Source organism: Staurois parvus, unplaced genomic scaffold (assembly GCF_062004578.1).
Source record: "Staurois parvus isolate SC_StPar_1 unplaced genomic scaffold, SC_StPar_1.0 ptg000636l, whole genome shotgun sequence".
Classification (NCBI taxonomy): domain Eukaryota; kingdom Metazoa; phylum Chordata; class Amphibia; order Anura; family Ranidae; genus Staurois; species Staurois parvus.
The window spans coordinates 1,407,938-1,435,243 of record NW_028318432.1 but is presented as its reverse complement, the minus strand read 5'-3'; the positions used below and the strand labels follow the sequence as shown (position 1 = coordinate 1,435,243).

The window sequence follows — 27,306 nt, the reverse complement described above, 5'->3', positions numbered from 1 at the left end:
AGTGAGCTCTGTACATATAAAACTGGGAAGAATTTACTAGAACAGCCTTTCTCAACCTTTGTAACATGGAGGAACCCTTGAAATATTTTTTTGTGCTCAAGGAACTCCTGCTAATATTTACTTTATCTACAGCTCAGGCTACATTACTGTCATGATCAGTGGAAAGATCGCTCCATACATGTGTGGTCATTGAGAAGAATTCCCTTCTCACAGATAGTTAAAGCCTAAGTGAATCAAAAATAAAAAAACAGAACAGTCTCAGCACAAGGGACAATAACATGTCCCTTGTGCTTATGCCTCCTCTGTTAGTTGAAACCCTCCTCTGTCCATTATCCCCCATCCCTGTCGTCATAATGTTTCGGTGAGGTTATTAGAACTAACGGGCTGTCATAGGTTCTCATCAAGAAAGCCCAACTATATCCACCCTTTCTGCCCAGCTCTGCCATTCATAGGAGCCGTACTACAGCTTCTATGTAATAAAACATGATCTATGAATGGATGGGGAAGACCTAGCAATTATCCGCCTGTCCTCCATTCATAGGTTGTGTTTCATTCATAGAAGCTCTAGTACAGCGTCTGTAAATGGTGGAGCTGAGTGGAAATGGCAGGCGTAATCTAGCCCTCTTTATGAGAACCTGGGATAGCCCGTTAGTTCTATTAATGCCCAAAAGATTTTGGCAGTGGGGATGGGGAGCATAGATGGAGGAGGATTTGAACTAACATAAGAGGCATCAGCACAAGGGACACATCCTACTTTTTCTGTGTTTTTACTTTGGTTGTAGTTGGGCTTTAAAAAAAAAAATCATTATTGTCAGTCATTCCTCGCAGAGGTAGGCAAATCATTTGCCACCAGCATGACTTCCAGAGGCTCAGGCCTGATGAGACTTGAAGTTCTACAACAGCTGGAGTGCCAAAGTTTTCCTCCCCCCTGTTCTGAAGGAGCCCTAAGGTTCCACAGACCCCTGGTTGAAAAAGGCAGCACTAAAAAGTACAGAAAAGGAAAACACTCAATCATCTGCCCTCTGTAGGAAGCACAGTATCTAGGTGGGTGACATCCTAATGTACATCTTTGAGACTGGGGTTTGCACCACACTTGAAACTTTGTCTTCAATCCCTCCCCAAGTCCATCAAAGATTGGAAAATCGATTTTGGGCGCAATATCCCAGTATTGCTCCTCCTAAAAGTTGTACGTAGTTTGTATAGAGCACCTTACCTGATTCCACCCTGCAGAGTGACCCCGAGACTCAGCTATGTTATGATGGCCATCCTTTGGTTCTTCACTTCTTTCCATTGATGGAACAGGTAACGGTTCGTGATTTGTTCCAGGTATCACAAGACTTCTCAATTTCCTTCTATGGTTGTGTTCTATGCTTTTGACGCATGATGTTGCTCCTTTAAGCCTCCCAATTAGTTCATCAATGTCTGAGGAATGATCAGTTACCAATTATTTGCATTGATTAGAGAGATCTATTACCATTATATCTTATTCATTAGCCTACATGACACAGTTGATGACACATGCCTGTTTTTTAAGCTATCTTCTTCCACAAGTTCAGTAAGTTTTTACATTTTAATTCTTTAAAATGTTTGCATGTTTGATCAATGAACAGATGTCTAGCGTTCTTCAAGATTCTGAGCCGAGATTCTTTAAGGTTTGGGAACCTTGGATACATTTTCCCTGCCGTCCCTGCCTCCTACTAGCTATGGCCTCTTATAGTCATTGCCTGTGCTAGCCCTGGATCCGTGACTCTTCTAGTCTTTCTTTTTTCCATGTTTTCTCCCTGAATCTTTCTTCCTTCCTTAATTTTTTCTGTTTTTATATTTTCTTTTTTTTATCAGTTTGTTTTTTTTTTCGGTATGTTGTGAGCTGATACTTCTCGGTAGGGGTTTTTCCTCTTTGTTTTTTTTCGGTAATATGATGGATTGCTGCTGCTACTATTTGGTTTGGCATTTTGCCGTCCCTCCTTGGTGTGATTGGACGTTCCGTTATTTGGCTAATACACCCTGCTGATTTGTATCTGCTTATGTATGCTATTGTTCCACTCTGCCCCTGCGTGGGCGTATCATGAGACTGTATTATAAAAACAAAAACTTCTTTTAATAAAAATATTGAAATAGAAAAAAAAAATATTTACATGTTTAAACTGTTGTTTTGTGTAATTTCACTATAAACTACTATTTATTAAAATTATTTTTTACAAATTAACAGGTTATACAAGGTACATTGTGTCAGAGAGGAGAAGTGGTTTACCAGGGAGATTAGGAAGAGAGGAGATGCTGTTTCTCTTCTTGAAAGCGAAAATCCAAACAGTGCCTTGTGAATAGACAGTGGGTTGAATCACTTGTGTGTGTAAATGTTGGCTTTAGCTATTGAGCTCTGTAAGTAATAAGCTGTTTTAGGCAAAGCAGTTAAACGATATCCTGAAAATTAGTCAGTTTGTTCTGCACAGGAGTCTGTGATCCACAGAAGTACAGCCAAATGAGTTTCCACTGTTCCTCTCCTTTAATGGTTTTGTAATTTATTTTTCATTTAGAGCCAGTTCACACTACATGCATTTCAGTTGCTTTTTTTTTTCTGCATCCAAAACGCACAGAAAGTAGGTTATATGGTTGTCAATGTCATAGTTCACATCAGTGCTTGCAATTCCAGTGCATTCCGGTTGCAGAAAAAAAGTAGAACAGGCTGCATTTTTCCTGCACATGTTCCTACTTAAATTGAAGAAAAAGAGAGGGGAGAAATTGAACTGGAATGTCTAAAAAACGCACTGAAATGCGTAAAAAACACATTAAAAACACACCAAAATGCATCACACACGCTCATGTGGACACGCATATGGAACACATGTGGACTGCATTTCTTTAGTGTGAACCAGCCCTTAATCTTTTCTTACTGAGTATATCTGCATCTTTGTAAAATGTCCTGTGAGCTCCCAGACTGTTCCTTGTCTCCCTCACTTCTCTCTGTTTGAAATGAACAGTTGTGGTCCTGTGCACTTCTCTATGCACATTACAAATCCCAGAGTCCCTAGTTCATCTCTCAAGCAATAGAGGGTGGCTACATTCCTACATACAGTGGGACCATGTAGAAAGAACATAGCCACCCTGTAACAAAACATTGGATCACAGCAGCAAATAAAAATTGACTTTTGAGATTTGTAGGCTGAGAGCAATAGAAGGGACTTTTCTGAGTTAAGACTATATACTTATACTTACATACACAGATTTTTTTTTTTTACTTTATGGCTTCATTCACACAGCCATAACAATACACATATACAAGGAGCTATTCATAGAGGTGCGTAAACATGAGCTGCTTTCAGATCTGCAACACAGAATACAAAAATCTGCATCTAAGAACATGCGATTTACTCACTTACAAATATAAGTGCAAGTATACGCATTTTTATGCGCATAAATTAAGTCTAAACAATAAGAAAAATAAATTATCATAAATACAAATTATGTACACAGACACATCTTTATGCGTCTATGCATTTAAAATCATCTATATGCAGGTATTTTACTGATCATTACACAGGAACTTTTCTCCCAGAAAACGCATGTAATAACATCAGTAAAATTTGTAAAATTGATATTAACCTAAAGTATTAAATCCAAAATCAAACCTTTATTGTGTTGCAGCTTACCAATTCTTAGATGTGGTGGCTGCATTAGTTTTCTGTTTTAGGCTTTCTTTCCTTTATTTTCATCTGATGATCTGGCCAGTAAGGCCCTTTCACACGGGGCAGACCCGCCAGTGGATCAGCTTGCTCAGCAGGGCATCTGTCAGCTGATCCCCACTGAACAAGCGGATAACAGGCCACTGTCCGCTCCATTTATGCAGCCCGCTGTCCTCTATGGGTGGTCAGATGGAAACGGACCCAGGGGCGGACTGACAACTCATGGGGCCCCCGGGCAATAGGAGATCATGGGGCCCCTGTGTCCTTGCCCAAACTCAAAAAAGCTTATGAAAAAGGTACCAGGGGCATTTCATGGGGCCCCTTACTGACCCCGGGCCCTCGGACAGTGCCTGAGTTTCCAAATGGTCAGTCTGCCCCTGAACGGACCACCTGTCCATTTCCATCTGACTGCCATCTGATCCGATCCACTGGACGGAAGGGGAGTGGATCCCCATCCGTCCCTTTTTGGTGGGTTAGATTAGATTGGATGCAGGTGGGTGTAAAGGGACACATGTCCATTTATACCTGCTTATTCATAGAGAAGAATAGAGGTTCTGATCGGGTCCACCTGAAAAACGGGCAGGTGGACCTGATTGGAACATCCATGTGAAAGGGGCCTAAGGCAGTTGTTTTTGAAGAACAAGTTCTCCTGTAAATGTTGCAGTTTAGAGTGCTGAGACAAACCATTTAACCATTTACCCCTGAGAGGGGTATTTACAATGATCAGATTTTTATTAATTTATGTAAAATCTTCATCCCAAAAGAAAAAAAAAAACGTGCTGCTGTGACCACTTGTGTAACTGCAGTGTTAAGCCTCGTATACTCGATGAGAATATCGAACAGATGATCTTCCTTTTTTTTTTTTTGAATACTAATCTCATATCGAAAATTAAGAGGTTGGGAGGTTACTAAAGTTACAAAAATTCGAATACGACTATATACAACTGTATTTGTTTGTTTCTGAGCATGCCCAGTCTTGGTCGCTCGATTTTTTATGTACTGATTAAACGAAAATCGTTCATTCCCTTATCATACTATAAAATTTTCATGCTTGTTCGTTCAGATTATTTCACATGAACTGTCGTGATCAGCTCTCAAAAGCTGTGTACTAACAATCAGATTATCAGACTTTCGTTCCAAAAGCGGCATTTTTTGTCTGATTTTCTCATTATGTGTACAAGGCAGTAGCTGGAGTTTGGCTTCAATTTGTTATTGTATCCAAATCTGCTAGCACATCTAACACTCCCCTCCTTGCAAACTGACAATGCTGCTGTCCAAAGGTGCCCCCTGTGCTCCTTCATCCAGAGTGGGGGCACTCTAATACAGGAGTTGTGTCAGCGGCCAGATTACCAGGTGAACACTGTGAAAAAAAGCTTAAAAAAAGAAAATGAATGCAACCGCCACATCTAATGATTGGAAAGCTGAAATACATGACATTTTTGGTTTTGGGTTTAATACAGCTTTAAGCTTAGTAAACATTAAAAAAAAGCCTAGTGCTCCACCTGCTGGTTGGAAAGGTAAATACAGAATATTCATGTAAAATGTCCTATTTTAAAAAAAATTTAAATATTTTTAACATTGTATTTTTTTAGTCCTTTTTTTTTATTTAGTCCTTTTTAATAATAAATGCCTTAATGAATAAATATATATATACAAAGATACTATTAATTTATACAAATAAAATAGCTTCTCAAAAGGTGTCTTATAAAGTTCACTTACCTGCAGCAAACAGCTCATTAGTCCTGTTTAAAGTCTTGAAGATGGCCTCAGTGAAGATATCTGGAGTGGGCAGTAAATATTTTCTGATACAGATGCGTTGCATAGAAGCTGTCACTATCACTTCAGCCAATCTGGGGAGTGTCAGTTCATCAATACTGTGTAATGATCCAAAGTCTTTCTCCAGGGAGTCCACATCTGTACACTGGGGTGTAAAAAACAACTATTGTAATAAAAGTGTGGAGGAACGCTCTGCCGTAGTGGTGTCTTTTCTACTCCTGTTTTCATTTTTAGTTATTGGTACAGTAGGGAATAATTGACACCCCCTGTCAGTGTATTTTCTGCTATCGCTGTCCCATGGGGAAATTTCCCTTTACTTCTGCTTCCAGAGACACTACAGGAAGGGAGAGCAAATCTCTACGAAAGGAAGGGAATGCTGTAAAATCTCTAAGTTTACCATACAAATCACCATCTGACTGTACAATCTTCTTTAAAGTGGCTGTAAACCTTAGACATGAAATATGAACAAAGCATATCCCGCTATAGTGTGTACTTGCCTCAGTTAAGAGCACTAAGTATATAATTTCTGTCTGCTGCTTCCCACTTATTACAAGGTTTCCTGACACCAAGAGAAAAATGGTGACGGGGAGGGAGCTACAGCCTCAGCTCTGTTCCTGTGTGCTGTGTGGAGGGGGGGCTGTGTCTCTGCCCTCCAATCAGCTCTCAGAGCTCTCCTCACTGAGCTCTGCAGTGTGCAATTTCATCTCTCCACCCCCTATTTTCTGAACTCTCAGACAAGCTTGACAAATACAGCACTTTGAAAGGATGTAGAAAAGAGAAGACTGCAGATAAACAGGTACAACATATGTAGGAGGATTAGTGGCATTTCTATGTATCACCAGAAACCAGTCACTTCACTGGGTACATGTAAGGGTTAGCTTAGCTTAGTTTAGATTAGCTGAAACCAATATGAGGATCTGCTAAAATGATACAATCACTTTGTATCCAGTCAGGTGGGTCCTTGCACTGGATCTAAAAGAGATCATACTGTCTGAACATGGTGAGCTTAAGGCTCCTTTCACAAGGACAGCCATGACACGTTTTTGCTGCTCACTTACCGTCCACCTACAAGTGGAAATGGACAGCTACACATTTTAATGCTACATGCCAGTTTTGACCAGGAGCAAAGCCTGTTAACCTCTTCACCTCTCCCACAGAAGTGAATGGGTGAGCTTGCAGTTGGTTAAGCAATGCAAAATTGCCATTCAGAAATATAAAACAAATAGGCATCAAGTGCACATGGGCCCATCAGCCTCAAATCCTGACTATTTCAGGCGCCCAGGAGACACAGGTGCAGTGTCCAGCTCCACTGCCAGCAAAATCTACAACAGGCTAAAATACCCTACAGCTGGATACTGTACAGAATGGTACTCACATTTAAGGTCCCACATTTTCATGGACATGACCCAAACCACCCATGTACACGAGGCCTTAGATCTAGTTCTAGTGTAGTTCAAGGGCCTGTCTGTTTGGATACAAATTGATTGGCTAGGTTTGGTAAGTCTTTATATTACAGAGTTTTGGTAAATTGTAAGGAGATTTTACACTCAGATCCTAACATTTATGTGTGACAGACCCAACCAGGACAGGGACTTTTGAAGGGGACTGCAGGCTAGCCTCTTGCCTACTGACCATGGGCCCAGGCATCTGAGGGGACTTTTATTCTTTCAAGGTGTGTGCCTAGGGGGACCTTTTGGAGTAATTTTACTTCAAATTCACATGCTTCAGAATTAAAAGTCAAATGCAGTATGCTTTTGTGTCACTTCGACTTGCATTCAGGTTAATTTGACTTGCTTCTGAGTTGCTTATAATTAAATGAGATGTTGCTCTCAGCTGCTCCTTAATCATTTCTCAGCTGTTCTGAGTTGCTTCTAGAATTCTTCAAGCTGTTTTTGCTTTCATCATTAACTTGTATGAGGAAGGAAAGCTATTCGGAAACAGACAAATTCTGTATGCCTAAGCCTTAAAAAAAAAATGAGCACAAGGGACATTTCTTAACATCAATGTGATGTGCCACTTGGCTCCAGGTTTAGTAGAAATCTTCCTCCTCCATAAACTTCCGGTGTGGTGGGGTTTAACCTCCCTGGCGGTATGATTATTTCAGATTTTTGGTGCTGAAAGCGGTACCATTATTTTGCATGGAAATATGTAGTTTTTTTATTGTAGCCTGTAATTTTTAGGAATTACTCACTGAAATCTGTCCGAACAAGAGTCTATTAAACATCCCGGGTATGATAAAATTTGAAACACGAAATCATAAATTATAATTTAATAAATAATCATAAAAAATAATAATATAATAATAATACATTTAATTCAATAATATAATCAAACCTAAAACACTGAAATTTGAAATATAGCGCCAAGTTCGCACATCGCTGAGCAAAGTCGCAAAATCGTTTTCAGTGTCTGATGATGAATTTCCCCACGAATCATTATCACTCAATTCTGCAAGTGGTTCTGATTTACTATCGCTGTTCTCTAGCTGGTCTAAACCCGCTTTTGACCTAAAGGGACACTTTTTGGATGCCATGGACGTTTCTCAGTTTCCAGGCAGAAAGAACAGACAAAATGCAGGCAGGGTACAGGACAAAGCACTAGGGACAAAATGTATGTGAAATGGGTTGAAACAGCAATGTTTTACTATGTAAAATTTGTTTGGAAAAAAATGACATTTTTTAAAATTTTCAAATTTCCCACCGCCGGCGGCGCCCGTACGTCCCAACGTCACAGGGACCGGAACACAGAAGCCGGATGCCGGCATCGGCCGGAGGAGATGCCCAGGGACATGGCAGGGGACACATCGCGGGAGCGAAGGACAAGGTAAGCTCTGCAGGGACTCCCTATGCAGCGCCGCATGGTAAGCCCGAGTGTAGCTCGGGGTTACCGCTTTTGGTACTGACATTTTACCCCGAGCTACACTCGGGAATACCGCCAGGGAGGTTAATAGAGCTGATAGACTAGTGATGGCTATGCCCACCCTTTCTGTCCCCCTCCTCATTTCAAAGAAGCTGTACTATCACTTTTGTGAATGAAAATTACTCTGTGAATGGAGGATAGGCCAATGAATGGAGGTCTGTCTCACCCTGGGCAGAAAGGGTGGGCATAGTCTGCACACCTGGCAATTGCCTGTCACAGGTCCCTCAACTCTATTAACCTCTTCCACACTGAAAGTTCATGGCGGCTGGGATGGGGGATGGGAAGTTAGAGGAGGAAGGTTTCTACTAAACCTGAAGCCAACAGCACAGGAGACACAACATACATACTGATCATACGTAAACTTCCTTGTGCTGGTTTTTTTTTTTTTTAAACTAAACTTAGGCGTAAGGTCTATGGACCACCTGCAGAATCCAGTGGCAGAGGATTCCCAGTAAAAATTGTGATAGAACAGTTTAGAAAACCACAGCCGATTGTCATTGTCTTCTCCGGGATAGCTGGAATAGGAAGTGTGTACAGTGCGCCTCCCCTCCCTTCTCTGCAGACTTCAAACTGCCATTCAAGGTGACATTTGCTATATAGGAACAAATTCACAGACACAAAAGAGGGCAGTTGGATCAAGCTTGGGTAATTGACTTCTCTCAAGCCTCTATGGCCAACTTTAAAACTGAAGATTAGGTATGGCAATTTTTAATTAGTTGCATAGTTCAGCTTTGGCCAATGTACCTGTGCATATGCCAGTAGCAGTGCCTACAACAGTGCTTCCAGCTTCCAGGGGGATCTTCCAATTATGGCACATGCATAGCTACATCAGTCCAAGCTGGACCAATATAACTAACTGCCATACCTAAACTTTAGCTTTAATTTTATTGAACTATACAGGATAAAGAACCCCCTGCATCAATTATTTAGTGATATTAGGATTCAAATTGTAGTTCTTTAGCCTTTACCAATACATTTGGCCTACAGACTTCAATGTTTAATATGGTTACTGAGACCCACAGTAAATGCTAACATCCTAGTATTTTATGGCAAGGAGTTCACCATCCCATACAGTAAATCTAGGGTCATTCCAGGGATTATTTTGTTCTGGATACAGAGAGGCCCCCTTTTTTTTTACATACTATTCCTATCTATCAGTAAAAACGCAAAACATAGGAGGGGAGCGAAGAATCATGAAAGGTGTAGAGAGTAATATACTAAAATATACTAAAATAATGAACACAATTTAGAGGTCATACATCTTAGAGAATTGACCCCAAAAATTTAACAAACTTGTACCCATTTTAAACCTTTACGTGTAAAGGAACCACCTAAGAAAATGCATCTAGAAAAGTCTAATCTATGCTCCTCCCTGATCTAGATTAAGTCTGTACTTGGGGCCTGACTTGCTCAGACTTCATGGCTAAGCTTTAGCACCCATTTTCTTGTTCAGTAAATCCTCTTGTTGATCACAGTGGAGGCTTTATTGGACAGTGGAATAGCAGTTAGCAGGGCCTAGCCATCAATTCAAGTGCCAGTGACAAACTGAAATTAAATCAGAAAGGGGGCACAGAAAATTATTTTCTGCCTAAAAAATATAATGTAAGGTAAGTGTTTTGTGGTGCCTTGAGCAGCCATCTATGCAAGAAAGTGATTTATGCTATGATGGGTGGTGTGGTAAAGAGCTGTGGGCACCACTGCTATCTGACACTTCTGGGAGTGTCAAATAGCGTGTCCCCGCTGGGTGCTGAGGTTCCTTTGCCCAACCCTTACATCACTGCTGTGTTCCATAGTAAGGTAGGAGTCGAAGTGACAAGCCACTGTGCCCAGCAGAGAAGATGGTGTCCAACACATTCCCGGAAGTGTCGGTAAGCAGCAGCACACCCATATCTTTAAAAGATCACAATTTTAACTAACTGCTAGCTGTAGAAGTTAATATAAACCACCTTTTTTTCCAAGGGGCTGCTTTTTTGTAGTTTTTCACCCTGGTGACATGTTCACTTTAATGGGCCTTTTTGTTTCACTTCTTTATATAATAAAAAATGTTACAAGGGAATGTTTAGGTAGTAATCGCCTCACCCCTTGCCCATCAGATATCTGGAAATGTTGCTTTGTTTCCAGCAGAATGTCCTCCAGTTCATTAGCAGACAGGTAATGGCAATCTTCATCTTTGCGTAGGTTAAGTAGATTGTTTCGGTAAAATAGGTAGTCCATGTTGATAACACCAGCTCGAGATGAGCAGAAGTCTTCTTTATTCAATATATAATACAGGAGAATCACTGATATTTTCTGCATGGTGTCCTCATTTAGCTTATCCCCGGGTTCCTTTCCAACCATTGAAAGAATTGTTTCTGCTTGAAGGCACTAAAATCAAGGCAAAACACAGTCAATTAAAATTATTGGCAAATGCCTCATAAAACTAATATATTGGTTTTAAAGCAGGAGGTTCAAAGCCCCACACTCCCAATTGCAAAGGGCATTAAAAGCCATTGAATAATAAAGTTTGTACAAAAAAATAAAAACTTAAAAATACTTACTTTGGCCCAGCTTCTGGTGCTTAAAGGAGGCACGGGTAATGTCACTAAGCCTGCCAAGAGAGCTGGGCACTGTAAATCAGGGTTTTTCAACCAGGGTTCCTCCAGAGGTTTCTAGGGGTTCCTTGAGCAATGAGCAATTTCTGACTCTCAAATATGTTCCCACTGACACCATTGAGCTTTTTATCTATCTGTAAGGGGGTAATTCTTCCAAATGACCACAAAATCAATGGGCATTCTTCCCACTGAACCTCACACTAATGTACCATCAGTTGTAGGTATAATATATATATATGTTTTAACAGATAGGATAGGAGAAATACTTTTAGCAGGGGTTCCCTGAGACTGGAAATTTCATGGGTTCCTCTATGTTGGAAATGTTGAGAAAGGCTGCTGTAAATCATGTGGGAATGCACTTTTGCAATGGGCTGAACCAAACATTTTGAGCATCCAGCTCTCCTGGAGGACAACAGTGAGGCATGTCACCCATTCGTCCCAAAAGTGTAGGAAGCCAGGTCAAGGTATTTATATTTCAATAGCTTTTTTAAGCTATTTGTGTTTAGGGGGCTGTGAAAAAAACATATGTTCCTTTTTCATGTACAATCAACTTTGTGGATCGCTGGTAAGTTCAATCTTCAGGGAACCCAGGTAGCCTGATAATTCTTTTAGAATTCCAGTTTTGAATAAAAAACCTTGTTTCATTTGGATAGAATAAGGGAGGGTTATAACCCCCTTCATATTTATTTTTGCCATCTTTGTCCCATTGGGGAGTTTTCCTTTCACTTCCTGTCCCATAGTTAAAACAGGAAGTGAGAGGATATCTCTCAAAAGTGAGGGAATCCCTGGCTGTCACCAGCTAGAGAGCCCATTGGAAAATTTCCCTTCTATTCCTGTTTTGTGACAATCCAAATTTGTAATTTTCCATTACTTTCATTCTTGGTGATAACAGTAAACTGGGCAGCTAGCAAGGCTGAATCCCCCTATCGGGGGCACAGAGAGAAATAACAACTTCAGATGTGTTCTAATCCCTTTCCACTGTAATTAAATGTTAAAAAATGTTTTGCCTTTAGTTATATCTAAGCAGTTATGACCATTGCATATCCAAAAGATTGTCCCATTATTGTAGTGGGGTCTTTGCGATGTCAAATAAGCAAATGATTGAGGAATAGCTGAAGTTTTGTTAAAAATTCTCTACAGCTTTAGTTACAGTTACAACTTGTTGCAGTGACATGTGATTCATGACCAATTATGACCTGGGGATGAAGAGGAACTGTGTGTTGATGCTAATTTTTTTTCAGTAAAAGACGTTTTTGGTTAAATGAATCGTCTCATCTGGTTTACTGTGAACAGAGAGTGAGGGTGAAATCCTACCATGAATGGGAATGGAGAGCAAATTGTAAACCTATATGTAACACCCTGCTATTATTCAGACTGCAGGATGTTAAAAGAGATCCAAGGTGGCAGTGTCCTACAAATCAGTGACACACACTCTGGTAAAAGCTTTATGGACCTTATAGGCTGAACTGCAGGACTTTGTTAGAAGGCTGCTATTTGGGGGGGACTACATTTTTCCCAGAAGAGCTGGCGTGTGGGTGGAGGCATATAAATGCAGAAGCCCAGGAACAGGAAGAGGAAGTGAGAGGGGAAAGAGCTGGAGAGCAGAAGTGGAGAGAGAGAGAGCTGTGTGGGCCGCCAGAATACCAGACCAGGCCGCAGAGGGAGAGAGGAGAGGAGCCAGGAGGGATCATTGACCACCAGCATCGCCAACTTAGAGAGAGAGACATCCTGTCAGCAGGCAACTCAGAGTCCTGTGACCAGACCGAGCGCTGCAGTATGGATCGGAGAAATGCTGGGGGCCCTCATCTGCTGAGAGAGTGTCACGTACCTGCTTGGAGACTGAAATGACGAGGTCGGCCTCAAATGTGTCACTAGCCCTGACCCCACTGGCAGTGGAACAGAGGGTGTCTAGGGACCAGGGGGACAAGAGCGCCAGCAGATGTTGTTTGCAGCTCTTGCAGTTGGAGACTTTGGAAGACTGATGAACCTCCGATTCCGGCACAGTAGTAATATGCAGAGCTGGTATGGTGGGTCGCCAGGTGTGCACCAGAGCAAGGCAGGAAGCTGGGATGGGAGACAGGAGCAATGTCATAGGAATAGCCGGGGTCATCAACGGGCGGACAGCAAAGTACCAAATCATAAACAAGCCAAAGTCAAGAGCAGAGCCGAAGTCAGGAACCAGTATCAAGCAGGAGAGTAATCAGTCAGGTCAGGAACAAGCCGGGTCAGCAACAAGGAAATCGCACAGGAACAAGCAGGAAACAGGGAACAGCTGAAGACCAGTCAGCACTCAGCACAGGCAGAGGCACCTCTTAAATAGTCCGTTTGGCGCCAATCTTCACCGTGCGTGTGCACATGCGTGTGCATGATCGTGCATTTCTGTGCACGTGCGCACGTCTATTCACCAGTCATCTCATGGAAATTCCCTTACAGAGATAGACCGCCAGGACCTGCTGGAAACCTGGTGAGAGTCCCATACACCAGCCAAACAAATGAACACTGATATTCCTTTCCAATCAGTCACTTTCCTGCACACAGTTGCGGACATTGCATATAGTTAACACGTGTTACGACCTAGTTCCCCGGACACTACTATTGAAGACATTTGCAGCATAGTCCAATCATCAGAGCTGGCTGCAGCACATGCCTTCTGCAGGCCAAACTACATCATTGCTCTCTTAACCATCGGCCTATCCTCTTAAAGGAACATCTATCATCTCTTAGCTACTGCAGCCCAGAGAGGAGTTGCCCTTTGCCAGTGAGTGAGTCTGCCAGCTTCTGACACCTTTTTGCCTAAAGTTTGCAACCTGCTTAGTTAAATTAAAGAAACACCACCCAAGGCAAGTACCACTTAAAGGGATGGTATCTGTTCTTCCTTTTTCTTCCCTTGTATTATTCCTTTGAGGGACTGCACCTTTCATATTTTCCTACTTAAAAAAATATGGATTGTTGTAGTGCACCAACTGGGCCCCAACGAGCATGCTGAAGATTCCTCATTGCATTTAAAGGGATGTTGACTACCCTAATTAAAGGAGCTCCTTTCTATTTTAGATTTAAACCTTGCCATCAGATCCTGAGAGCCCAATGTATGCTAGCTCCACCTTTGATAGTTTTCTTGCTCACTGGGGACTAGAAGCACCTCAGGCTACTAAGTTGCTAAGAGTGGTAATTGCAATTGCAAACACATATACCACTTTATACTGTTTGACTGAGCTTGCTTCCAAGTTTAATATAAACATCATATCAGTTCACTCAAATCTGTGTGTGAGTCTATTTTCTGGTGATCATTTACTTTGGTGAGAAGAGTACTGTGGTGTCAGCAGGGGTTGGGCTTTCAGAGAGGGGTTCAGAGTGACAGGGAGCCTGAAAACAACTCAGCATCTCCTAAATGGGTAGTGCTACATATATGCTAACCTTCTGCGTGATAAAAAATAAGAGGTAGAAGGAAGGAGGAGCAGTCATTTTTGGAATGGAGGCAGTGGTGGCTAGTGATGAAGGTTCTGTTAGACTGGTGGATTGATGGCAGTATAGTCTATCCTTCTAAGATGCAGGGTCCCTAAGTTAGGGCCCGCTGTTTAGCAGAACCCTTTAGGCTTAAGAGTTTTTTTTTTTTTTGCTAATTTAAACAAGAGAGCAATTCCATCATGTTAACAATTAAGAAATAGTTACCGGCAATTAAAGCTGGCAGCATGTAGTTTCCTGTTCATATCAGCACGCTCCCTTCTGAGCTCTCCTCCATTGAGAAGGGTTCTTTTACTGATTTCACTGCCTCTAACATGATCTGTGAAGGGGGGAGGCAATCCTGTGACTGATCAGACGATCCCCTATTCACATGTTTCAGGCAATATAATCAATTAAATAACTTTTATAATGCCTGTCAGTTTTTTTGCCATCTGTGATCCATTGGGGAGATTTCCTTAAACCTCTGTCTAATAGCCAAATCAGTAAGTGAGAGGAAAACCATCCAAAGTGAGGAAATCCTTGGTTTTCACCAGCGTCACCAAAACTAGTGTTCCCACTGGAAGATTTCCGCTCTTTTCCAGTTCTGGTGACAACCCAAAATTTAGTTGAATTTCCTTGATGGGGAACAGACAGCAATAAGAACCTGACCAGTGTTCTAATCCCTCTCCACTCTATTGAAGACTTAAAAAGAACTTTTTGCCTTTAGTATACTTTAACTTTATATCACTATATCCAAAATTAAAAAAAATTATGCAGTAGTGAAACAAGATGCCCATAATCTATAAATTCTTAAACATAAAGGCATGAATATGCATCATAAGATCTGCACCTTGAAGTCACTAGTAATGTTATTTTCTGATGCGAAATGGAACCTCCAATTACCTCTATAGTAGAGGATGTCATGTACATATAAAACATTTTAGCACATTACCACCCTTATTGAACACAAGAATGTAGCTCCTTGCACTTGGTAGATCAAAGTCAATTACAGAGAATATGAAACTGTTTAAGTATGCTGAAGCTGAATTACACAAGTCAATAATGTCTGCCCTGCTTGCAGAATAAACATAGTATAGATAACACAGTATAAACACATAAAAAAGTCAAGCTGACAATTTTTTTTTTAATTCTTTTTTTTATGTAGTTGCTTATAAAGCCAGGGATTACACAATACAAAAAGGTAAAGACAAATGTCATAAATGGATCAAAGTAAGGATGTGCAAGAGTAAACTGTCAGCATTATGTTACAAACAGGTACAGACAACTACATAATAGGTCAGTATATGTGTCTCCAGACAGCCTACCAGGAAGCACCTGAGAACAGGGACCAAGCGAACATGACTATATACAAAGCTAGAAAAATGGCCTGGTCACCAAAAGAGGGGGGGACCCTGCTCAGAGAATCAGGAAAGGAGCATCCGGTATATATCACCCTATAAAGTAGGGAACCATTGAGTAGAACTAAAATGGGAAGGGGGAACAAATTGGAGTAGTAAATAGGGAGAAAAGGGTAAGAAAAGGGAAGGTGTGTGGAGGGGGGGAGAGAAAGCGGGGAGAAGGGGTTGGGAGCAAGAAAAAAAAGATCACAGTCAAAAATCCGCAGAAGGGACAGTAGGAGCAGAGCAGAGAGTCAAAATGAGAACCAGTTGGGTAGAAGAACACAAAACAAAGTAAAAAGTAAAACGTCTCTCCCACCCGGGGCCCACACCAAGTCAAAAAGGGGCCTCTCGGCCAGGCCAAGGGGTTTCCTGAAGATAGGGGTCGGTATATACAAATAGCAAAAAGAGTTGTAGTTGCAAGATACAAACTACCATAGGAGGTAATAAACACCCAAACAGTGTTTTCCTTGACTTAATGATAACAAAAGAACAAGACCAATTGATTACAAAACCTTTCAGGAAGGAAACAGCAGCAAATACTTTATTGCATGCCACGAGTCATCATCCAAAAACTCTAAAACAAGGTATTCCTGTAGGACAATTTCACCGAATTAGGAGAAACTGTACAAATACAACACAATTCCAACATGAAGCTACCTTCATGTATAAGAGTTTCAGAGATATGGGGTATCCCCATAAAACTCTTATGAAAGCAAAGGGAAAAGCATCGCAAGCTCAAAGGGAGACATTACTTGATACAAAGGTTCAAGAACAGGCTCTGAAATTCATGGGACCTATTCGGTTCATCACTAAATTTGGACTGCAATGGCAAGAGGTAAAGAGTACAATACAAAAACACTGGCATATCCTTACAGCCAACTCAATTATAGCCAATATAGTGGGAAAGAAACCCCATGTAGTGGCATGTAGAGCCTCCAATCTAAATTATATATTAGTAAGATCAGAATATAAACCTATAGTAAATAACTGGTTAACTGGACAGCCCACAATGACTGGTATGTATCCCTGTGGACATTGTCAAATATGCTCCCATGTGGATAAAACTAAGAACTTTTCAAATTCTGGTAGAACTAAACTTTACAATATTTGAAATTTTATTAACTGTTCTAGCTCCATGGTTATCTATATGATTGAAGGTCCATGTAAAAAGCTCTATGTAAGGAAAACTAAACGACAGTTAAGAATTTGTATAGGTGAACACCTTAGGGATATTAGATCCAAACAAAAACCCAAAGATAATGGAAGGGAAAATCCCCTAGCCCAGCATTTTAAGGAAGTCCATAATGGACGGATTGATGATCTGAAGGTAAAAGGAATTGTTGCTCTCAATATCTCCCCAAGAAGGGATATTTTGATAAACTACTATTACAGAAAGAGAAATATATGGATATACACTCTTGAAACATTGGTTCCAAAAGGCTTAAATATTGAACTTAATTTTAAGGTCTTCTTGAACTGAGATCAATTAATTCTGATTGATTGCCATATTAAAATACTTTGCCAGCAGGGTGAATTATTTATTATTACTGTCATACTGTAATTTTAATTTTCTTTAACAAGCTATGATGACTTTAAGTCACTAGGGGGCGCTGTATAATATTCCCAATTAATTAATAGGGTATTTAAGCAGCTCTCACTGTCTCCTCCCTATTCTGAAGAAGTCTGCACTGATTGGCGGACGAAACGCGTCAAGTTAACGTACTGACGTCATCACACCCGGAAGCAACGTCCCATGTGGTTGATATCACAAACTGGTGAGAGCAGTCTCAGATGCTGTGCCACTCGACATGCCTTCTGATCCAACGGGAACACTGCATACTATGCAATTTACAATATGAGGTCTGATCATTACCCTGATGGGGACTGTGTTGGGCATTCATCACTCATCTACCAAAAGAACATGGGACAGTATGAATTAATTTCAACACTTTATAATTCCATGAGTTTATTCCATCGCATCCCACTACTGGATATTTTTTCTACCTGCATCTTATTTTTGATGCTTCCACACATCGTAAGTATTTACATATCATGATATATGCCTAGCCATACTAGTTGCATTTTTGTATCAGTCTACATGTATAGATATTATGCTTATTATACAGGGCTAGGATTTACATAGTCAAATACAGTTTCTTATGAAATGTTTCAGCGCCTCATATAACCTTAAACCAGCCTATAGTGATTACCACTGAAATATATTAATGTTGCAATCCTGATTGCTTATCTTTTCATTGTTTTTAATATGTGTTCAGTGATTATATGTGTCACCATCTACAGATATTTCTCTTTTTTCCCAAAATGGGATTAATAAAAATATGTGATTTTACATATGATTTATACTGCTTGGGTGTTTATTACCTACTTTGGTAGTTTGCATCTTGCAACTAAAACTCTTTTTGCTATTTATAATTATTTGGTTTATACCCACACCAATATAAGGTGCGTTCTTTGAGCTCATTACTAGGTTACCCCGCCTTATATTTTGTGGTAAATTTATATTTTTGATTGTCGGTATATACAAAGTATTGCCACAGTCTCCAGGTGTCTCGGAAAATCTCTCCCCAGTCATATAAAGAGGCTGTAAGGTCTTCCATATCTCTTAGCTCATTAACTTTGGAAAATCAAAGGAATGCAGGCTTTTGCCGCGTTGAGCAGTTGCATTTTCAATGAGACCTTATATTTTTTAATAGGCGATCAGTAAGGTGCAACAAATAATCCGCTAGGTCGTTTGCCATGTCGACACCCGTCAAATCCCTTATGGTGCTAGTCACTATCTCCCAAAAAGTTTTAGTCTTGGGGCAAGCCCAGAAGACATGCAGGATTGTACCCAGGTCAGAACTGCATCTCCAGCAGAGGTCCGAAATCTGGGGAAAAATACGGTCTAGGGTCATGGGGACCCTGTACCACCTGGTCAGAATTTTATAGCTAGTTTCCTGGACCTTAGAGGCAATGGAAGATTTCTGTGCAAAGCGGAGAATTTTCTCCTTCTGTGTGTCTATAAAATGGACCTCCAGGTCGGATTCCCGGTTAGAGAGAAAGGCGGGAGTAAAGTTGTCCTGTGGACTAACCAGGGCAGGGAAAAGAATGGAGAGACAATGACGGATAGGCGCCCACTTATTACATATATTTTCCAGCTCCACTGAACAGCCGGGGAATGAGAACATTGACGAAGAAAATGCCGAAGTTGTAGATTGTGCCAAAAATCTAATGGTGGGTCGGCAGCAGCTGTCAGGGCAGAGGGGGCAAGATTGCCATCGGGTGCCAAGAAATCCCAGAGATGGAGAAGTCCGGTGGAAGCCAAACGTTGAAATTGAAAGTTATCTAATCCCGGTTGAAACTCTGGATTCCCTAAAATGGGGATCATTGGGGATGGCAATGGGGAGAGGTGGGAGTTATGAAAGGTCTCCTGGGAGACTAACAACATGCCACCAAGCGTGTGATGGTCCGCCAGATCCCTAGACACCTGCGCCAAAATCTATGGCCAGCTTCTGATGGTGCCCCAGGAGTCCTCCAACTCCATCACCACCCAATGTTTCACCTCTGCATGGCAATGCCAATCCACCAACCTCGTAAAATGAACTGCTCAGTAATAGGCTCAGACATCTGGAAGGCTTAGTTCACCCCGCTTGGGGAGGTGAAGAAGCTGGAGTTGAAGACGAGGCTTCTGATGTGACAAGATGAATTCCCTAAAAAGAGAATGGACCCTTTTGAAGAACAACGGCGGAATGCGAATGGGGAGAGCCTGCAAAAGGTAGAGGATCCTAGGAAGTAAAGTCATTTTGAGCGCATTACAGTGCCCAAATCACGTGAGGGTGAGTGAATGCCATCGCAGCAAGTCTGTGCATGTACGCTGTATTAACGGTTCAAAATTGGCCAGATAAAGAGTGCCTGGGTCAGGGGTAATATTGACACAAAGATAACGAATGGAGTCAGTGGCCCAATGGAAAGGGAACAGAGGGTGAAGATGGCTCACCACATTCTGAGGTACTGAAATATTAAGGACCGATGATTTAGATAGATTGATCTGAAAGTACGAAAGGGTCCTGAACACACAGAAAGGGTGTAGCAGGGTCGGCAAGTATGTCAGAGGGTCAGTCAAGAATACCAAGTCATCCGCAAAGGCCACCACACTCTGATTGTGCAGAGGAAAGGTTCCAATTAAAGTAAAAAAATCAGAGGGGAGAGCGGACAACCCTGTTGAGTACCGTTGGAGATCTCAAAGAAATAAGACCTGGTTTTGTTCATCTTAATGGCGGCAGATGGGCAGAATAGAGGGAGGAAATCCAAGATAGCATAGCAGGCCACAACCCAATATGTTGCAAAGTGGCTTGGATGAACGGCCAGATGACCCCATCAAATGCCTTCTCTGCCAGGATCCTGGCAAATAATTTCAAGTCAGAGTTTAATAGGGCTATTGGCTGATAATTTCAACACCTGGAGGAGTCCTTGCCTTCCTTTGGTATTAACGAGATAAAGGCCCGAAGAGCATCTCGTGGCATGGGTTGTCCCTGAATGATGGAATTTAATGCAGGGACTAAGTGGGAAGAGAGAACATCGAAAAAGGTCCTATAGTAGGCAGGAGTCAGGCCATCAGGACCGGGGGACTTTTTAGGTTTAAACTGAGCCAGCGCCACTCCGAGTTCCTCTACCGTGATTGGCTCTTGCAGCTCTGCACAAACCTCCGGAGGGAGAGAAGGCATGCCCGAGACCGAAATATAAGTTTGAATTGTTGGCATCCTTCACGGCGGAGAAGCAGCCAAGGGGAGAGGCCTAGGTTGTAAAGATTGTGATAGAGTCTATAGAATTCGGCAGTCATCTCGGTGGAGGTGGTCAGCTTCTGTCCAGAGGCTTGTATGTGTGGAATATAGGTTTTAGCCCATGGGCCTCGAAAAGCCTGAGTCAACAGGGTACCTGGCTTATTAGAAAATTCAAACATAGAACTATGGGCCCATGCCAGTTTTTGCTTTGTTTTATGGTAGAGGAGGGACCACAGGTCCTCCCGGACTCTTGAGAGTTCTTGGTAGGTGGCATGTGCTACATTGCTTTATGAGATCATTTAAGTCTGCGCAATTCAGTCAGGAGGTTGTCGATCTCACGGGAACGTTCCCTTTTGAGGTGTGCCCCGATACGGATAAAAATGCCCAGAATTACCAGTTTGTGCTCTTCCCACACTACTAGAGGATTGTCAACAGAATCAAAATATATAGTGAAGCGCTATAAATCAAATCTAACACATGTGCAATACTCTCGTGCTATATAATGCTAGCCATGCCAACACAATAGTGCTCAGTAGGAAAAATTGCAAAAATACAATTATAAATATTCAACAATATAAAACGAAAAAACCATGAAATGTGTTTCCTATAAAAGAGTGACCTGAGTCTTACTTTTCTAGAGATCAGCCAGAAGCCATGAGCGCTTCTCTAGGATGTTCAGACCCCTAGGGTTGAGAGTAGTAATCTTTAACAGGCCCATGGCAAAATGGGAGGACGCCTCCACACTACCAGGTGTCCATAGACTTATCCGAGGGTGAGAGAGAAAGACTGCAGAAAAAAAAGGTTGGAGAAACCCCTAGAGGGAGAGAAAAGAAAAAGGAAAACAGATATAGAAGGGGGAGGAATAGGAAAAAGGAAAAAAGCGGGAAAGTCTGGGAAAAGTGAGACCAGAAAAAGAAGAGGGAAGAAAAAAGAAGGAAAGGGGTAAAGGGGAGTATGAAGGGATGGGAGATGTCTACAGCAGGAAGTCAAATACTACAGCAGGAAGTCAAATACTGGGTCCCTGGACGAGTGTACTGACATTCCTGAGTAGGAATTCAACTATCCCCTTCAAGCCAGGAATGGGGCTCGGCAAAGGGAGGTAAATATATTCCACAAGACACCATTTACAGCAGAGAGAGTCATAAGTCTTGAGCCCCAACCTGGGTGTTGGGGTCTGACTCATCAGAACGAGCAGTGCTTCAAGGTCAGCAATAATTCCAGGAAATGGGAGGAGAAATCCCCCCCCGCCCCTGAGGTCAAGTCCAAGGTTCAAATCAGCAGCAAGGCCGGTTTGTCCTCCGATGAGGCAGGGAGAGGCCTGGGAGGCCTCTGTCTGATGGTCTCACAGCTGGAGGCTCTGGAGCGAGGTCTTCGGATCCTCTGGGGCCGTGGCAAAGAAGCAATTGGTGTGTCTGGATGCATTAGAAAGTCCAGCTAGTTAGGCACCTCCACCGCTGGCTTGCCCAGGAAATCGAACAGTGCCGACAGTTGATCTGCAGAGTGCAGGAAGAATTCGGTGCCCTGCTTGCGTACTGCGAGATGGAAGGAATGGCCCCAACGGTATGTCGCGTCTGCCTCCGGTATCACCTCCAACAGGGGCTGAAGCATCCCCCGCATGGACCGGGTCTGCCTGGAAATATCTGGGTATACACTTATCATGGCACCGTCAAAGTCTATGGGACCCACGGTACAGGCTTGCCATAGAATTGCCTCTTTCACCGTATAGAAGTGGACCCTACAAAGGACATCTCGCGATGGGGGTAGAGAGGTGGATATCGACTGAGGTGAAGGGGGCAAACGGGGATCCAAGACGCGATGCACCTGATCAAGTTACAATTCCACTGTGAGGGGCTTCCCCAGTAATTGGTTGAGGATAGCTGTCATGGTAGCATGTAGGTTCACCCCACTGGTGGCCTCTGGGATTCCCCTAAGCCGGAAATTGTTCCAATGATTGCATTTCTCTCCATCGTCTAGGCGAAGGTGCACATCAATAAGATGGCAGCTGAAGGTCTGCTGGTCGGCCTCTATGGCGGTCAGTCTGGTGTATGTGGCGGTAGCAGAACATTCCAAGTCTGTCACCCTTTCCTCCACTGTATCAACCTGTTGGTGGAAGTCATGTAGTTCATGGGAGAAAGCATTAACAATAGAGGTGGCCATAGCCTGCAGATCTTGCTTGGTTGGGAAGTCCGCTATGAGGTCTCTAATATTTCCCACCATGTGGCTGTCCCCCAGTCTGACCAGAGTTCATTTGAGAGTTCTCTTGAGGGAGAGCCGGTGATAAAATTGAGGAGACTGGGCGGGTGTTTGAGGAGGTGACCACAGATTGTGGGTGTTTTTTGACTGAGACTGAGCCAGTGGAGCTGGGCCGTGGTGCTGCCATCTTAGAGGAGGCTGCTGGAGAAGATGCAGGGAGCTGGCAAAGAAAGTGTGTTCTCGGTGGTCTGCTGAGGCTTCCGGTCCCCCTGCATGAGAAAACGGCTGGGCGGTGAGGCTTTACTAGCAGGTTATCTGTCCCAGTCCGTGCAGAGTTCTGGGAAGAGCGTCTACATTCCGCCATTGTCAGACCACACCCCGTTAAGCTGACAATTTGAGCTATATGACAATATGAGAATTTTGTGTATGCCAAAACTGCAGCTTTTTCAATGCAAGTCAAAATGTAAAAGTAGTTCAAATCAGGTTGAGGCAACTTAGAAAGAGGTCAACTGTAGGTCAGAAGGAGGTAAATTACAGGTAAAATGCACCTGCCAATGAATTATTAATGATTCCAGAAACATGTCAAAATTCTCTTAAATGCAGTTAAAATGCACCTGAAAGCAAGCAGCATTTGCCCATCTATACAGACCCAAAGAAAGTTGGCACAGGCCCTGCATACTGTAAGCCATAACGCTGGTCCAAGTGATCCAGTATGGGTTCAGCCGATCTATATTTTAAATTATCTAAACAGTGTGCAATCACTCTTAGAGTTGGGGTGTGTGCACACTACAGGAGTGCCTATGTAGTTGGTAAGAATTCTCTGGAGGTGAAAACTCTGGGTGCCGTTGATTTAGGGCGATACGTAAACACTTTTCTACTGTGCCCTTTTTCCCTCTGCAGACACATTATCCTTTCTTAACCAACTTGATATTATGCAAATTGGTAAAGAAAGAGAGCTTACTTTCTTTATCCTTACCATGTTATTTGTTATGAGGGGACAGTAACTGAAAAATTTATCCTATATGTGTATATTGTAAGAATCCAATGTTGCAAAAATTAATACACTCCAATGAAATTCTTAGGAGCAAAGCTAAATTTTAGACAACAAAATCCTAATTAATAAGAATTCAACTACAGGTGAGTCTAATCATTCATTAAACAGGTGTCCAGCAGGCAGTTGATTATGAAAGGGTGCTACTTAACAAAGAAAACCCCTTCCCAATTCATGTTGTCAGCAATGGCACCACATGGATGAGGAATGTCACAAGGACTAAGAAAGAAAATATTTTCTTTACACAATAAAGGTGAAGGCTGCAAGAAGGTCAGCAAAGCTTTACTTATCAGTCAAATTACAGTAGCAAAAGTGATACAAAAATTTAACAAAGATGGAACTGCAACCATCTCATAGAGACGTCCAGGCCATCTACGGCAGTTAACACCTCGACAGGAGCGGCTTCTGATGAGAATGATTGAAGAAAATCACCATGCAAGTTCACTGCAGTTAGCTAAAGAAGTAGAAAGACAAACTGGGGTGATTGTTTCCCGTAACACAATATTGCATGCACTGCAGAGGAATGGCATGCATGGGTGTCATCCATGAAGGAAGCCCCTCCTGAAGCCCATGCACAAAAAAGCCTGCCTAGATTTTGCCAGGGCCCATGTTGAAAAAGAAGAAGACTACTGGTATTCTGTACTCTGGACTGATCAGACCAAGATAAATGTTTTTGGAACTGATGGCTTCAAAATTGTATGGCATCGCAAAGGCAATTAGTACAAAGAAAAATGCATGGTGCCTACAGTGAAACATGGTGGTGGCAGTGTCCTTCTATGGGGCTGCATGAGTGCTGTTGGTGTAGGAGACCTGCATTTCATTGATGGTATCATGAATTCACAGATGTACTGCTCTAGATTGAAAGAGAATATGCTACTATCACTCTGTGCCCTTGGTCATCGTGCACTTTTCCAACATGACAATGATCCAAAATACACATCTAAGGCCACTGTTGCATTTCTGAAGAAGAACAGGGTGAACGTGATTCAGTGGCCAAGTATGTCTCCTGATTTGAACCCAATCGAACACCTATGGGGAATTCTGAAGAGACAAGTTGAGCATCACTCTCCATCCAGCATCCAGGCTCTAAAAAAGGTCGTTCTTGAAGAGTGGAAAAAGATCGATGTTGCAATATGTCACCAACTTGTTCATTCCATGCCTAGAAGACTTGGTGCTGTCCTTACAAATCATGGAGGTCATACAAAATACTAGATGGAATAGTTTTTGTTGTGGGGTGTATTCATTTTTGCATCAACTAATTTAAGCAAAACTGAAGATTTTGTAATTTGTGTTATAATATTAACTTTACTTTCATGTAATAAGCTAAACAAATGTTCTATAACCCTCAGTTTTGTCAACTTTTTGGAAATTGTCCTTGTGTTTATTGAGAGATCTTATATATACAGTATACTGTATTTTGTGCTATAACTAAGTTTCTAATTAGATGTATACCTTGCTTTAATAATAAAAAAAATAAACTATTTACTATATCACTAACCATTCCCTGTAAGTATTGCTATTGTAATCTGCCACATAAGTTATTAAGATCATTTTAAATGCTTTTGCTTAAAAAGCACTTACTGCATTTTTGCAGATTGTCTAGAAATATTTCAACCTCCTTTTCAAGTTGGTACTTATTTAGTTTTTCAAAAACCAGGCCAACACTTAGCTTTCCTGCTGATAAAAAATTCAAAACACGTATTCTGACACAATTAGTTGTGGTGCAGCATGGAGAATCTCATTGGAATACCAATCTTGTGTCCTGCCAAATGCACTTGTCTAAACTAAACTCTTACCAAAGTTTGAACACTTTTATTTGTTAATATCTATTTTTTTGCATTAGACAAAATGTATATTAAACATTTATTAATTTAAACATATCAAAGATACATCTATTGCCAAAAACATTACGGCAATTAAAAAAAATAATCATTATAAATTATGCTTGTTAAATATTTAATACGTCTTTGAGAATGTGAAAATTCACTTTTCACAGCTAAGATGCTATATTACGTAGTAAAACCCTTTCTTTAATTATGTAAATGTTTATGATAAAAATATAAATATACTAATAATATATATAAGGAAATAAATAAACAAAAAATAAATACCTGATAATATGGTCAGAATGTTACAAAATAAAAACATAGCAAAAAAAAACAAACAAACCTACAAATAAACTATTAAAAAGTTGAAGGGCCTAGAATAAATATAAATAAATGTCTAGAAAAAAGTATTCAATACAAACATTAAAATCAAAAAAGTAATTCTCAAAAAAATAAATGTAATATAAGCATTCAAGATAATAAATACTGGACACTGTTACATACATTATAAATATATTCTCATTACAAATATAAATAACATAAATGTAAAAGCTATATGCTGAAAAAATATATAATGATTAAATAAATTTCAAAATCCATTTACTGACCCGATTACAAGTTTGTTGTCTGCCATTTATATTACCGGGGCATTCAACCTTTTCCAACAACGACGTTAAAGCCTCTTTTGAGCTATTCCTGCGGAGTTCAGTTTCATTCCCAGGCAGAAAACTGTGAAGAGTTTGTAGCAGTCTGTGGCTTTGGGTCTGGTTGGTTTCCTCATGGCGGGATTCAGCATGCTCTTTCATGAAGATTACACCAAAGGCTGAGAAAAAAGCTATTATCCAAAAAGGATGCTTCTTCCAATTCCACATCACACTTTCTCTTTTGCGGTACCAAAAATAAACATCCACAATGTGTATATTAGCTCTGGCTGGCTAAAGCAGTACGAGGACTTTACAGGTTAATACAAAACAGAAAAAGCCTGCTAAGTAGAATGACTGCAATGTGTTTTGAAGGAATTTATTAATTGGTTCACTAAGCTGATTTGCAGTGACAAGCTGCTTCTAGACAACAGGGGTCTGTGCACAGTTTTCAACGTGAAACAGCCAGGCTCAACACTATCAGGGCCACATGAAATGCTGCTGGTGGTTTTTTATTGGTCAAATAAAAAAGAAAAACTTTACTGCTATGAAGAACAACATAAGTGTATCTATTATAGAAGAGATGCCCTTTAATGAAAATGGGAAAATCTTTAAAATCTTACAAAAGCTTTAACAAGACAATGTGAAATATTTTAATCTATTTTTTTTAATCTGCAGCTGCCATTAAAATAATAGCTGCTGATCCTGCCCCGAAGATCCTTGTTCTAGAACCTGCTGTTATAGAAGCTATGGGAAAAGGCCAGGAGACTCACAAGAAGACCCTCCAAATCAGATATACCTAGGGTATTTAATAAACTGATCACATCCTTACATGTATACATAAAAAAGACATCAACTTTTTTGTACTATTTTGTCCGAGGTTTGAAAGGGAAGTGAAAAGAGTTGGAGGTACCAATGTCATGGGCAGCATGGACTGATTTTACCACCTCTTATCTATATGAACAATTAATGCAGTGATATTCCTAAGTCTAGAGAGATACTTTAAC

At 41.2% G+C, this 27,306-nt stretch overlaps 1 protein-coding gene across 2 annotated transcripts in view; it reads right to left on the bottom strand.

Annotated features, from left to right (window-relative positions):
• Positions 1 to 26,722, bottom strand: part of SLC39A12 (solute carrier family 39 member 12) — a 68,061-nt gene extending 41,339 nt beyond the window's left edge. Inside the window, exons 1-4 of one of the 2 annotated variants that reach the window (XM_089693715.1) lie at positions 26,267 to 26,722; positions 10,455 to 10,739; positions 5,400 to 5,601; positions 1,214 to 1,422 (exon numbers count right to left, since the gene is read on the bottom strand). In XM_089693715.1, the coding sequence (XP_089549841.1) occupies positions 1,214 to 1,422; positions 5,400 to 5,601; positions 10,455 to 10,739; positions 26,267 to 26,530 (960 nt within the window). In that variant the 5' untranslated portion in view covers positions 26,531 to 26,722. The remainder of the gene's footprint in view (positions 1 to 1,213; positions 1,423 to 5,399; positions 5,602 to 10,454; positions 10,740 to 26,266) is intronic. The other variant, XM_089693716.1, reaches the window with a different exon arrangement.
• Positions 26,723 to 27,306: the final 584 nt, after the last annotated feature.